Here is a 14,004-nt window from a genome sequence, read left to right on the forward strand (position 1 = left end):
TATGACAGATCAATATGTAAATATGTTTTTCCTTTTTATTTAAGATAAAAAATATATGTATATAATTATTAACCCATTGCTTTTTCTTTTCTTGTTCTGTAACATATGTATGTTACTGGCATTATTATGAACATATTAGATCAGTAAAAGAAAATTTGTACTCTGTATTTCTTTTCTGGTCATGATTATGTTTCATATCATCATTAATACTGAAAATAATCTTTTGTTACAGAAGAGATGGGCTTTGAAAATCATATACTTCAGTTGTAAAATATGTAAGGTATTTGTTGTTACTGACAGTCTCAGTCAGGAAAAATCAGTCAGGAAAAAATCAAGGTCTAAACCGGGGTAGCAATGAAGGGAATAAAAAGGAGGTAGATACTGCATGAATAAAACGTACTTTTCTATGGGGTACCTGAGTGGCTCGGTTGGTTGGGTGTCTGACTTCAGCACAGGTCATGATCTCACCATCTTATGGTTCATGGGTTTGAGCCCCACATGGGGCTGTGTGCTGACAGAGTCTGGAGCCTGCTTGAGATTCTGTGTCTCCTTCTCTCTCTGCCTCTCCCCTGCTCACACTCTGTCTCTCAAAAATGAATAAACGTTAAAAAAATTAAAAAACAAAAACATACTTTTCTACGGTTATTGGAGCACAGAAGAGGGAGATGTCAAATACGAAATATATTTTCAGCTTGACAATAACTGGAAATCTTGGGGGCTTGGTTTATAAGTATAGGTACCCAATGCCTAGAACTGCCTCTGAACATAAAGGTACTTACTTCAATACATATTTTTTGTTTGAATGAATGATCTTGTACAGGCACATCTTAGCTGCCTCATATATTCTCCACCCATCTTTTTACTGTAGATATTACTGTGGCAACTAACTGCTTGCAGGCGTCACCTGACAGTATCTGCTCCCAACTACAGCACCTAGCTTTGCCTTTACCCTGGGGAATTCTTCACTGAAGACTTGTGGGACACCTATCGTTTCTGACACTTGTGTAAACTTGGAAGGGTGAGGGAATTAACAATTCAAGGGGCAACTTTTGACCATTGGGGGTAAGAGTCAGTGGGTAAATATTCCTCTCTTTGTCTCTTGACTCATATTCTATGTGGCTCCACAGAAAGTCCCAGTGGGATAATGTTCCAGTTGCTCAGAGCAGTGACCAGCTTAGTACCACATCCTTGGACCTACTTTCCCTCGTTCCCACTTTCCCTCTTCCCATTCCTCACCTGCCTTGTCCCTTGTGATTGCTTTCCACAATAAATAAACTACCTGCATGTCATTCTTGTCTCAGCCTCAGCTTTTGGGGGGAGTTCAGCCTAACACGGATTCCTATGTAAAATATGGCATGGGCCATATTAGCACTGGTAAAGGACCCACAGACCTAGCTGTGTCACTAACCTCACATGAAGAGATGGGCACTTTTGTCACCATTTTCAGATGCACATGTACCGACAGGAAAAGATCTCCAAGCCATTTGCTTTTTGTGGGTTTTTTTTGAAAAAAAAAAAAAAATTTTTTTAACGTTTATTTAATTTTGGGACAGAGAGAGACAGAGCATGAACGGGGGAGGGGCAGAGAGAGAGGAAGACACAGAATCAGAAGCAGGCTCCAGGCTCTGAGCCATCAGCCCAGAGCCTGACGCGGGGCTCGAACTCACGGACCGCGAGATCGTGACCTGAGCTGAAGTCGGATGCTTAACCGACTGAGCCACCCAGGCGCCCCATCCAAGCCGTTTGTTAAAATGAGGGGGGGAAAAAAAAGAGCAAGTCATGAAAAATGCTTGCAGCATGGTCTCATGTTCCTGAAAAGAGCAGGTGTGTGTACATGTTAGGAAATGTACACAAAACGGTGGACTGTCACGGTTTACTATATAGTTTTCTACGGCTTGAGTCATTTACAAGGAGAATGCATCTGTGATTAAAAAAAAATAACGTCCACCTCCAAGGCCGTTCAATCAAGGTTGTGAAAGTGCAGAGCACTAGGCAAAGCGTTCCACTAACACAAGGTGAAAGAGAGCCGAACGGCGCTCAGGTTTGCCCGCTAGGGGGCAGCGGAGCGAGGACAAAGGTTAGGCGCGCGAGAAACCTGGGACTGCCGGAGCGAGGGAGGCTGGGTCTTTATGGGCGCCGGGGAGCAGAAGTGTACAGCAACCTAAACCTACAAATACTCGCTCTTCCCCAGGCGGGACGTTGCAGAAGTCATAAATTCCATCCCTCTGCTGTAGCCCAGGCAGATCGGAGGGTTTTCAGAATCTAGGGGATGCCCCGCTCCACTCCCCCCAGAGAAGCTTGGCACTCTGAACAGTCTTCAGGCTCGCTCGTACTACTTCTGCTCTCAACAACTCTCCTCTCTGTTCCCCGCCCTGCCCCCCCCCCCCCCGCCCGACACCCGCAGAGGGGAAATTGAGTCACTGGAAGGCGAGGCCAGAGTCGCGGGGGGAATGTGCGCCGACGCCAGCCTCGAGGGCCTTCCAGATGCTTGGAGGAGGGGAAGAGTTCTCCAGGAAAATATACAAAGGGGGGTGAGAGGGGGAGGTGGCTGGCTGGGCAGGAGCTGAGCCAGACACATGGAGAAACGCTGCCCAGGATCAAAGGAAATATGACATTTGAAAAGAATGTGCGCGTCTGCGTGTGTAGCAGAGGGGTGGGGGGCGCGGGGGCGACGTGTGGGGAAGCAGGGGCTGGGTTGGGGTCTCTTCCCCTGCCCTTCTAGCCTCTGCTTCCCTCCTCTCTCTGCAGCCCCCTCGGGTGGAAGCTGGTCGCGCGAGTCTCAGGGTGTTCCTCGCTCTCCCTCCCTGTAGGTCTCTCCTTCCTTTATTTCCGAGATGAAGCTGGAAGGGAAATGTAATTTGAGGAGACCAACCAAAGGGGGAGAAAAAAAAAAAAAAAAAAAAAAAGAAAGGAAAAGAAAAATCAAACCAGGCCGCCTCCCTGCTCGGCCTCGGAACATTCTTCTCTCCCCGCCGGCCCAGCCTCTTATCCCCGCCCCTCCAGCGTCGCGGTCCTGGGCTCGGAGCCGGAGCAGCTCCGCACGTCACTGGGGTCCCCGGGGGCTGGGGGGGGGGGTCCCCAGGGCGGGCCAGCGGGAGGACGGGAGGGAAGGGAGGGGAGCCGCCTGCGCCGCTGCGGAGCTCCGGCCCGCCGGGCCAGCCCTCCCCTCTTCCCCAGCCCCGCAGAGCCTGTTTCTCATTAGAGTAACGGGCGCGGTCCCCGCCCGGCTCCCGAGTGTTTGTAAACGTCTGACCCGAGGGGCGTCGCTTAACCCTTTAGGTGCGGGGCTGGGGCGCCGCTGAGGGCGCAGCCCTGAGCTGGAGGGATTTAGATGAAAAATCGCTGCGGCCTGTTAGAGAACTTTGAAGTACACATTCTTGCTTGGGGGTCGGGGGCGGGGATGGTACCCTGGCCGCCTTCTGAATCAAGAATCTCTGATCTAACTCCCTCTCACCCAACCAGGCCCCACCATACCTGCCCTTCCTTGAAACTCCAGTCCGAGTCTTCCTTCCTCCCCCCCGCCCAGGTGACAGGTGTCCAACCCCGGGGCCCACAAGGTCGCCCGGCTCTGGGCTCCTAGAAAATCTGGCCAGGATTTTCAGGCGGGCCGGAGCGGGATGCCATCGGATCCGAGATTCATTCCAGACTGCATTTCTAGGGAGGAGGGAGCCGACTTCCCGCGGAGGCTAATTAATGGCCCCTCTGGGTGGCTGGGACAAGGGCAGCGGTAAAGTCCGGCCTGGATCACCGCCCGTCAGAGGCTGTGGACCTTTGAACAGTTCCCCAAGACGGCTAAAAGTTCTTCACCTTTGAGGGTTGGGCAGAGACGGTAGCTGGAAGGGCTGACTCTGCAGGGCAAAGGCTTCCAGGCAGGGCAGCCTCAGACGATGGAAGACCTTTTCCTTTTAAGAGCAGGCTGTAGCCGCTCTGCACCCCAGAGCCCGCTGGGCCCGAAGGCTTGGAGGCAAAGGAGAGAGGAGGTGTCCTTGCTTGAGAGTTGCTGGCTGCACAACTCTTCAGAACTTAAGAAAGGGTCTGCCTGGGCTCTCTACACGGTGGACCCAGGATATGGCCCCTTTAAGACTCTCGGACCCGGAGCCCCAACTTAGACTAACAAGAGGGTGGTGGTGGTGGAAATGCTCCCGGAGGGATATGATTGTCTTCAATGCGGGCCTATAGGCTTCAGTGAGGTCGCACCAAGCCTGAGGGACCGTTTTCCAATTAAGTTTTGTTCCTTTTTTTTTTTTTTTTTTTTTTTGAGGGGGAGGGACTGGAGAGAGGACAGAGGGAGGGAGGGTGGGGGAGGACGAGGGGCGCGTGGTTTTCTCATCTCATCCCTGGAGGAGGGGCTGGAGCATCCCGGGCAGCCAATCAGGGACAGGCTGGGGGGGCGCTTTGAAGAAGTTTGGGGGAAAAAAGTTTGGAAAAGTTTCTATAATAACGAGGGGGCGTCCGGAGGGAGGAGGCAGCGGCGGAGGAGGGGGCGTCACGGAGAAGGGGAGGGAGGGAGCCACGGGTGAAGATACGGCAGCCTCCTGAGCTCCCCCCTCCCACCCAGACCAGGACCTGGGGGCTCTGGCCGGCTCCATGGGGGCAGCGAGCTGCGAGGATGAGGAGCTGGAATTTAAGCTGGTGTTCGGGGAGGAAAAGGAGACCCCCCCGCTGGGCGCGGGGGGGTCGGGGGAAGGTTAGTGCGGGGCTGGGAAGTGGTCTTGGGGTCAGGAAAGGAAGGGCCCGGAGATCCCGAGACTGGGGATTTTAGGGCAGCGAGCCTGGGGTGGAGGATGAGGGGCTCAGAGGTGGGGGGAAGTCACAGAGGCTCTGGGGTCTGCGGAGGTGAGGCTGGGGGCCGGGCACCACTTTCTCCTTTTTAGGTCGTGACTGGGGTGGGGGTGGGGGTGCCGTTGGCCGCGCGCCGCCTCTCGGCTGGGCCGTCTGTCACCGGGCTGGGGGGCGGGCGGGAACAGCGGCCCCGGGAGCCCCGGGCGCTGCCAGGGGAAGGGGAAGGGGGCCCCGGAGTGTGTCCCTCGCGGTCCCGGCCCTGGGCCGGCGGACCCGACGCCCGGGGCTGGGGGAGCTCTCCGGGCCCGCCAGGGCGCCCCTCCCCTCCCCCTCCCCCGCCGGCCGCAATGAGAGGCAGATGGCGGGGACTGAGCCGGGGGCGGCGGCTGCCGCTCTCACGGAATTCGCGCTGCCCGCGGCCCCCTCCCCCGGGCCGGGCCCGGCACGCAGCATCCCCTCGGCTGTACCCCCGCCCCCAGATGGGGGGAGCGAGGGAGGAGCCACCTCCCCTCGTTGCCACAGCCCTGGAGCCCCCCTCCCTTGGCCACTGTTGCGATGGCAACTGGGGCTCCTGCCAGCACCGTTTGGGGGTTTGGGAGCCGCTGCTAATTGGGTTCATGTGTGAGTCGCCCCCAGCCCAGCCCTGCGCTTCCCTAAACACGCCTCCAGGCCCAAATCCAGCTCCTCTCGAGTCGCCTTCCTCACCTTAAGACCCGCCCCGTCTGGTACCCCTGGTTCCGGGGCCAGGGGCTCAGGTTATCCCAGTGGGCAAAGGCCTGGGACGTCTGGATCTATGCACTCCACCTTCTGAGGTCCAACTTTGCCTTTGTCTTCGTGGCTCTGAAGGACATCTCAGGACCCAGCCCCCTTATACTGAGGAGGGGGTGGCATACGGGGCGTGGAGGGCTGGCCACTCGAGGAACCCAGACATCTCACCTGCTTCTCTTTGTCCCCATCTCCTGTGGCATCCCTCTCTCTGTTCCCCTCCCTTCCCATTTCGACAGAACTGGACTCAGAGGACGCCCCGCCATGCTGCCGTCTGGCCCTGGGGGAGCCCCCTCCCTATGGCGCTGCCCCTATTGGCATTCCTCGGCCTCCACCCCCTCGGCCTGGCATGCATTCGCCACCACCCCGCCCGGCCCCCTCACCTGGCACTTGGGAGAGCCAGCCCGCCCGGTCAGTGAGGCTGGGGGGACCGGGAGGGGCTTCCGGGGGGGTTGGGGGAGGCCGTGTTCTTGAGTGCCCTAGCATCCGCATCACCTCCATCTCTCCCACGCCCGACCCGCCGGCCACGCTGGAGGACAACCCTGATGCCTGGGGGGACGGCTCCCCCAGGGATTACCCGCCACCAGAAGGCTTTGGGGGCTACCGAGAGACCGGGGGCCAGGGCGGGGGTCCCTTCTTCAGTCCCAGCCCTGGCAGCAGCAGCCTGTCCTCGTGGAGCTTCTTCTCCGACGCTTCAGACGAGGCAGCCCTGTATGCGGCCTGCGACGAGGTGGAGTCTGAGCTAAATGAGGCGGCCTCCCGCTTTGGCCTGGGCTCCCCCCTGCCCTCGCCTAGGGCCTCCCCTAGGCCGTGGACCCCCGACGATCCCTGGAACCTGTATGGTCCGAGCCCCGGAGGTCGGGGACCAGAGGATAGCTGGCTACTCCTCAGCGCTCCTGGGCCCACCCCAGCCTCCCCGCGGCCCGCCTCTCCCTGTGGCAAGCGGCGCTATTCCAGCTCTGGGACCCCGTCTTCGGCCTCCCCAGCTCTGTCCCGCCGCGGCAGCCTGGGGGAGGAGGGGCCCGAGCCACCTCCACCACCCCCATTGCCTCTGGCCCGTGACCCTGGCTCCCCTGGCCCTTTTGACTACGTGGGAGCCCCACCCGCGGAGAGCATCCCGCAGAAGACCCGGCGGACCTCCAGCGAGCAGGCAGTGGCTCTGCCTCGGCCTGAGGAGCCTGCCCCGTGCAATGGGAAGCTGCAGTCAGGAGCAGAGGAGGCCGTGGCTCCTCCCGGGGGTCCTCGGAAGGAGGTGGCGGGCATGGACTACCTGGCAGTGCCCTCCCCACTGGCTTGGTCCAAGGCCCGGATTGGGGGACACAGCCCCATCTTCAGGTGAGGATTGTGCCTAGCACCGCCTGTGTCTCCAGCCATCTCACTTAGAGCAGGAGGGTGATGGGATGGGTTTGAAGAAAGGCCCTAGTTCTGTGCCCCTTGGCATTTCAGAAGAGAATCTGCAACCAGCTTGGCTGCTGCCATCTACCCAGTTTTGGAGAACATTAAAAAACAAAACAAAACAAAACAAAACAAAAACCCCACCCCCTCCAGACAGATAATTTACAAAAGGACAATTACTCCCTGGGGACCAATAAGGAAAAACCTCTCCCCCACCCCCACCAAGAGGACCACTTAGGTAAAGAAGGAGCATCTCTAGGGTGTTCCCCACCCTTAGCTCTATGCTGGCACTGGCTGGGCATGGAACCTGGCTGGATTTCTGCCCTACACCCGGTAGCAGGGAGTCTCCCTTCTCTTAATTTCTAGGGCCCTGACTTACTGATTAAAAGTGTAGCTGCTAATTTGAATAAAATAGCTTGCAAGTCAAGGAATTCATACTGAAACAAGCAGTTCTTGAAGTTCTTCCACCCCTTTCACTCAAGAACCCTGCACATTTCAGTAATCCTAAATCTTGGGATGTCAGATTCAGTTGGCTCTAACCAGAAAAGTTTCCTGGGGAAAGAAACCTTTACACCTGCTCCCATGGGTGTAACCCTGCAGGGCAGGGTTTCACTTCCGCAGCATGGTTGATATTTTGAGCAGGATGATGGTTGTATGGGGCTGTGGTGGGCGCTGTAGGATAGTTTAGCAACATCCCTGGCCTCTACTTTCTGGATGGTACCCTCTCCCCTAGTTTCGACTACTCAGAGTGTCTCCAGACAATGCCAGCCACCACCTGGGGGGGGGGTATCTTTGAGTTCAGGACAGGAAAGTTGCCCATCTGTAACCCCCAGCTTTATGGAACTGACCTGTCCAGCCCCAACTAGTGGAGAGGGTGCTGGCTTGGAAACAATCATGGCTTCTGTCAGTCACTGGCTTGCTTGGCTTGCTGGATTCTACTCCCTGGGCCTCAGTTTCTTTATCTGAAAAACAAAGGGGTAACCTCTGAGGACTTTTCTGGCCTGAAGTATTTCTTTACTTGACTCTTCCCATCCAGGTCTGGGGATTAGGATTAGGTCTAGGTTCACCTCTGCCTCCCCATGAAGGAACCCTCGCCACCCCAAACCCTGTGCTCAGAACTGGAAAGAAAGGAGTCTCAAGCCTTGTGTCATCTTCCACACCCTCATCTCAAGGGGCTCTGAGAGGGCTGTCTCCTATCTCCCCTTGCTTTGGGGCTGGTGGACTGTTTTATTTCTGCTGTGACTTCCTTTCTCCCACACTCACACCCCCTCCTCCCTCACATCCCAGGGAGCTGGGCCCAGCGCTGCTCCGACTGAGGTCTGAGACTGCATATGATCAGTGCTTTTCTCTCCTACCCAGGACCTCTGCCTTACCCCCGCTGGATTGGCCTCTACCCAGCCAGTATGAGCAGCTGGAGCTGAGGATTGAGGTGCAGCCTAGAGCCCACCACCGGGCCCATTACGAGACTGAGGGCAGCCGAGGGGCTGTCAAAGCTGCCCCTGGTGGTCACCCTGTAGTCAAGGTAAGGGGCAGAGGGCAGTCCTGATAGCCTTTCTCTTCTCCAGTCCCAGATCCCTGCAGATGGGCTCCAGCTGTGCAGACCCATGGCACTGCCCTTTCCCACACTCCCTCTCAGCAATGACCCTGCAGGCAGCCTGGGGGAGGGGCTGGAGTTAAGGGAGGAAGGGTGCACTTCCAGGACCCGGATATACTCTCTCCTTCTCTGTCCCTCCACCCCCGCTCCACTCTTCCCATGGGACACCCGCCTCATGTCTACTCTGGAAAATGGTAGCCTGCCAGATATGGGGGAGGGGTTAGGCTGAGGCCAAAGTTCACTGGGAGTTAGGTTGTCTGTTGAGTTGGGCCAGTCTCTCTTGGAAGATTTCCCCCTTTGCCCAGCTCAGTTTGGGCCTTATTCCAAGAGTAACACTGTAAACTCCAGGCCACGTTTTCTCCACCGCTGGTGCCCAATTCCCCCTGGGAATCCCTTTCAGGATATCCTTTATCTTTCACCATCCTCATCCCCTGATGGACTGAAAGCCCAGGGATGGATGAAGGATGAGACAGTGGGGGTTTCAGTTGGGTGGCCTCTCTCTTTCCGTCTGCCAGCTCCTAGGCTACAGTGAGAAGCCACTGACCCTACAGATGTTCATTGGCACTGCAGATGAAAGGAACCTGCGGCCTCATGCCTTCTATCAGGTGCACCGTATCACAGGCAAGATGGTGGCCACAGCTAGCTATGAAGCTGTAGTCAGTGGTACCAAAGTGTTGGAGATGACCCTGCTTCCTGAGAACAACATGGCAGCCAAGTAGGTCCCCACTTCACTTCCCCTCAGTCTTCAGGCTTTAGGACCAGCCTTTTCCATGAGGTCTAAGCTAGGCCCACTCTTCCTCTTCCCAGAAGAGCTAGCTGGACATCACCTCTAGGAACAGGTTCCAGGCCTTCTCATGATCTAGAAGAGGACTTGGGGCCTAGGGAGCACCTTGGAGAGACCACCTGTGATTAGAAAATACCCCCCCTAGGTTCCCAGAGAAAGTCATTCAGGGCTTTGGATGAAGCGTGGGGGCTTCCTCCTTACAGGGGCCTCGCCATTTGTCTTCAGCTGGGTGGGGGCTTGCCTTCCATTCTCTGCCTTCAGCATCGACTGTGCTGGAATCCTGAAGCTCCGGAACTCAGACATTGAGCTGCGGAAGGGGGAGACAGACATTGGGCGCAAGAACACACGTGTGCGGCTCGTCTTCCGGGTGCACGTGCCCCAGGGCAGCGGGAAGGTCGTCTCAGTGCAGACAGCATCAGTGCCCATTGAGTGCTGTGAGCAAAGAGGCCCTGTGCCGTCTCTATGTCTCTTGCCACTCCCTGTTTGCGTGTATGTCTGGCTTCCCATCTCCTCTGCATAGTGTCTTGTGTCCTGTCCTAGGTAGCCCTATAAAGGACTCAGCGCTTATTTCTATTATGGAGGGGTTGGGGGCAGTGTTCTAATTTGTCCCTGCCACAGACTCTGTCTCTGGGCTGGACTGTCTCTGGCCTGTCCTCCATCTGTCTCTGGGTGGCCCTGTGTACTTGTTTGGGTAACTCTGCCCTTAGGTGACGCTGTTCATCTCTGTCTCTGCCCAAGCTCCTCACCTGGTGTGTGTGACCCCAGGGATACTGTTGATTTACTTGTATGTCTGCTACCGAGGAGGACTCCTCCAGGGTCCTGTGGCAGTTATTCCAAGAAGGGTGGGGTCCTCTTGGACTCAGCCCAGCCAGCCTCCTTCCTGCACTGCTCTGCAGCCCAGCGCTCAGCCCAGGAGCTGCCCCAGGTAGAGGCCTACAGCCCCAGTGCCTGTTCTGTGAGAGGAGGAGAGGAACTAGTGCTCACTGGCTCCAACTTCCTGCCAGACTCCAAGGTGGTGTTCATCGAGAGGGGCCCTGGTGAGCACTCATGGGGGCGGGGGGCAGGCAGGAAGAGTTTGGAACGGGCAAGTGAGAGATCTCTGGCACTGTCATTAAACTAGCAAGTTGAACCTCAGTTTCCTTATCTGTGAAAGGGAACAGATGGACTGCCCTTCCTATTGTCCTGTCTGCTTCCCATGGGGAGATGGGTGTGACAGCAATCTGAAATGCTCAAGATGATGAACAGATGTGAGAAATCACATTCATTTTATTAAAGAGGAGTCAGCTTTGACACAGTTTACTCCCATGTAGATAGTCCATAGAGGAGAGAGGAAGAGGGGACTTATATCCTCCCAGACCCCAAGCCCCTCCTGAGTTATGGACCTGGTAGCACAACTGTGATTACAAAGCCTGTGAGGGGACTCGGGTTAGTTGCGGGGCTGGAGAAGGGGACATTTAGGGGTCCAAGTAAACCCACCAACCTGAGCCCTTTGCCCTCCCCCCACCCCTGCCCACCAAGAACCCCAGCACCTACACTCAAATGGAGCACCCTGGGACCATGTCAGAGAAGGTTCAGAGATTCTGGATCTTGAGATCAGGGTCCCATTGCCTTCCTTCAAGCTAGGACCTTTCTTACTTTTGAACTTCCTCCCAGCACTGTCATGGCAGGGGATGTTTGGAACTGAATGGGAGGGTTCCAGAGTCACCTCTGTCATGAACTCTCTCTGGTTCCCCGGGCTGGCCCTGCCACTTCTCGTTTCAGTTTGCTGCCTCTTCCATCCAATTGAGTAAACACGCAGTGGGCTCCCCTGTGAGCCAGGCCTTGTAGGGGCCTTCTGAGTGTGGCCCTGACTCTAGCAGGAGGGGAAGTGGCAGGGGACTGGGCAAGGGGCACGGGCCCTGGAATTGGGCTGGAGCTCTCTGTTCCTCCTGCACAGATGGAAAGCTGCAGTGGGAGGAGGAGGCCACAGTGAACCGGTTGCAGAGCAATGAGGTACCAATGTCACCTAGGGCACCCACCCTGGGCGGGTGGTGGGAGAAGTCAGGAAATTCACAGCTATGTCCCTTGCCTATGGGAATGGACTCCAGAAGCTACCTCTTCTTTTCTGGAGGAGGCAGTCTGGTCACTCTGGGAGCAGGTTCATCTCTAGGAAATGAAGTTTGCTGTCTAGCAAATGGAAAAAGCCAGGAGGTGGAGTTTGGGTCCTTGAAAGGGCTATGCCGAGCCAGATCCCCGAGGGCTCCCTGCCTCATCCTGTGTTCTTCCCCAGGTGACGCTGACCCTGACTGTCCCTGAGTACAGCAACAAGCGGGTGTCCCGGCCAGTCCAGGTCTACTTTTATGTCTCCAATGGGCGGAGGAAGCGCAGTCCTACCCAGAGTTTCAAGTTCCTGCCTGGTACGTTCTGGGACAGCGCACGGTGGGGGTGTGGGGATACGGGGAGCTGAGGCAGGGGCAGAGGGATGCGGTGCCCCATCGTGAGGATCCAAGAGACGGATGGAGCCTGGGGACAGAGAAGTGGGCGGAGGCCGTGCAGTGGGGAGACTGCCAGCCCTCTCACCAGTGTGTCCTGCTTTCTCATCTACCCAGTGATCTTCAAGGAGGAGCCTTTACCGGACTCCTCTCTCCGTGGCTTCCCTTCAGCACCTGGCCCCCCCTTTGGCACTGACATGGACTTCTCACCACCCAGGCCCCCATACCCCTCCTATCCCCACGAAGACCCTGCTTACGAAGCTCCTTACCTGTCAGAAGGCTTCAGCTATGGCACACCCCCTCTGTACCCCCAGACGGGGCCCCCACCATCCTACAGACCTGGCCTACGGATGTTCCCTGAGACTGGGGGTACCGCAGGTTGTGCCCGCCCGCCTCCAGTCTCCTTCCTTCCCCGGCCCTTCCCTAGTGACCCCTATGGAGGACGGGGCTCCCCATTTCCCTTGGGGCTGCCGTTCCCTCCTCCAGCCCCCTTTCGACCTCCACTGCCTTCATCCCCACCGCTCGAAGGCCCCTTCCCTCCCCAGAGTGGTGTTCATCCCCCACCTGCTGAGGGATACAATGAGGTAGGGCCGAGCTATGGCCCTGGGGAGGGGGCTCCGGAGCAGGAGAAATCCAGGGGTGGCTACGGCAGCGGCTTCCGAGACAGTGTCCCTATCCAGGGTATCACGCTGGAGGAAGGTGGGTGTGGGGCTGGGGGTTGTGAGTGTGAGTGTGTGCAAGAGATTGCTCTGCATGTTTGCTGAGGGCTGGAGTTTGGCTTCCCAGAGATGGGGCATCCTCGGGCCCTCAGGGCCAATTGGAGGGTCTCAGGAGGCAAGTGTTTGGTGCATGTGGCCACCTAAATCTGGTTAAACTCGGTTCTGAAGGGTGCAGAGAGTTCCTGCCCCAGCCCTTCTCCTGCCTCTGCCCTCTGTCCCAGATCACAGAATTTCCGGGCTAGAAGTACTTTGAAGACCATTCAGCCTAGCTCCCTCAATTGTCAGAGTCACGCACTGAATTTCAGAGTGGGGCAGGGGCTTGCTGAGGTCCCAGTCAGGCACATTTTCCCTTGCCTCAGCGTCCCCCCACACATGGTGACCGTGGTCAGGTTTGGTGATGAGGAGCCTTCATATTTTGCATCTCCTTCCTCCCACTGGCTACACCCACCTCTGGCCCCGATGACAGTGACTGCCCAAACACCGCAGGCCGAGCCAGCAGGAAAGGGCTAAGATGGGGGCCTGGGAGCCCACATGGATGGAATTGAGTGAGATTTGATTGGGGACAGGTATCAAGACACATTGGGGAAACTGAGGCCCTGTGGAAGAGAAGCCAGTGGAGGAGGAGCCTAGAAGCATCCTAGACTGAGGCCTGCCTGGAATGGATTGGGAATTTCTGGAAAAGGTGGGGACCAGTCCCTAGCCCAATCTTTCAACTGCACCTCCTTTACAGTGAGTGAGATCATTGGCCGAGACCTGAGTGGCTTCCCTGCACCTCCTGGAGAAGAGCCTCCTGCCTGAAGCATCACCTGGCAACCCCAGCCCCCCTGCCCAAGCCCTGCCCACTTTCCCTTCATCCTGGGGTGGCGGTTCCAGAAGCTTGGGGCCAATATGGATCCTCTTTCTCCAGCTTTTGCCTCCTCTCCCCTGCCCTTAGCTGAGGTGTGGCCCCTGGGCCTGGTGCTGCCTTGGAGGGGCTAAGATGGGGGTGGGGACCAAGGCTGGGTGTGAGGAAAGACTGGAGTGAAGGCTGTGTCTAGTTGTGTACAGGCCACGGTGCTGGGAGGCTGGGGACAGCTTGATGGATAATAAACTGCTCACTGACTAGTGCTTCAGGCTCCAGAAATCTTTGGACAGAGAGATGGGGCAGCTTACTCTAGCCCTGTATCCCAAAGAGTTTCTCAGTGGAGGGGTGCTGGGGAGGTTTTGAAGGGACTCCAGAGGCTCCCCAGCTGGAGTGAGGTTGGGGGCTTGAGTAGGCCTCTCTTCCCTGGGGATTCAGATTCCTTTAGGAGCTTTGGGATGGGGCCTAGGAATCTGTGTATTTTCAAGTTTCTTTCTCTTACCGCCACTCAGATGATTCAGATTCATAGCCAAGGTCACGAAAACCAGTCTGATCCCTTTTCCCCATTTATAAAGGAGAAATCCCAGGCTCAGAGAGGGAAAAGGGCTTGTCCAAGGTCACACAGCTAATCAATTAACAGGTTGAATGCCAGC

General features: G+C 56.6%; 1 protein-coding gene across 1 annotated transcript; it reads left to right on the top strand.

The window, feature by feature from the left end:
• The first annotated feature begins 4,399 nt into the window (after positions 1 to 4,399).
• NFATC4 (nuclear factor of activated T cells 4) lies at positions 4,400 to 13,617 on the top strand. Its single transcript, XM_019429281.2, has 10 exons — positions 4,400 to 4,687; positions 5,787 to 6,882; positions 8,302 to 8,464; positions 9,052 to 9,251; positions 9,582 to 9,754; positions 10,217 to 10,357; positions 11,257 to 11,312; positions 11,590 to 11,716; positions 11,909 to 12,490; positions 13,241 to 13,617. The coding sequence occupies exons 1-10, from the start codon at positions 4,588 to 4,590 to the stop codon at positions 13,306 to 13,308; spliced, it is 2,706 nt and encodes a 901-aa protein (XP_019284826.1). The 5' UTR covers positions 4,400 to 4,587; the 3' UTR covers positions 13,309 to 13,617.
• The last annotated feature ends 387 nt before the right edge of the window (positions 13,618 to 14,004 follow it).

The sequence above is a fragment of the Panthera pardus genome, unplaced genomic scaffold (genome assembly GCF_024362965.1).
Source record: "Panthera pardus isolate Hobbes unplaced genomic scaffold, ASM2436296v1 HiC_scaffold_24, whole genome shotgun sequence".
In the NCBI taxonomy this organism is placed as follows: Eukaryota; Metazoa; Chordata; class Mammalia; order Carnivora; family Felidae; genus Panthera; species Panthera pardus.

Bases quoted from the DNA above. Each gene is read 5' to 3' on its own strand.
- NFATC4 (XM_019429281.2), top strand. From the start codon at position 4,588: ATGGGGGCAGCGAGCTGCGAGGATGAGGAGCTGGAATTTAAGCTGGTG. The intron at 8,465-9,051 runs GTAAGGGGCAGA...TCCGTCTGCCAG, and splicing joins GTGGTCACCCTGTAGTCAAG to CTCCTAGGCTACAGTGAGAA. The intron at 11,313-11,589 runs GTACCAATGTCA...GTTCTTCCCCAG, and splicing joins ACCGGTTGCAGAGCAATGAG to GTGACGCTGACCCTGACTGT.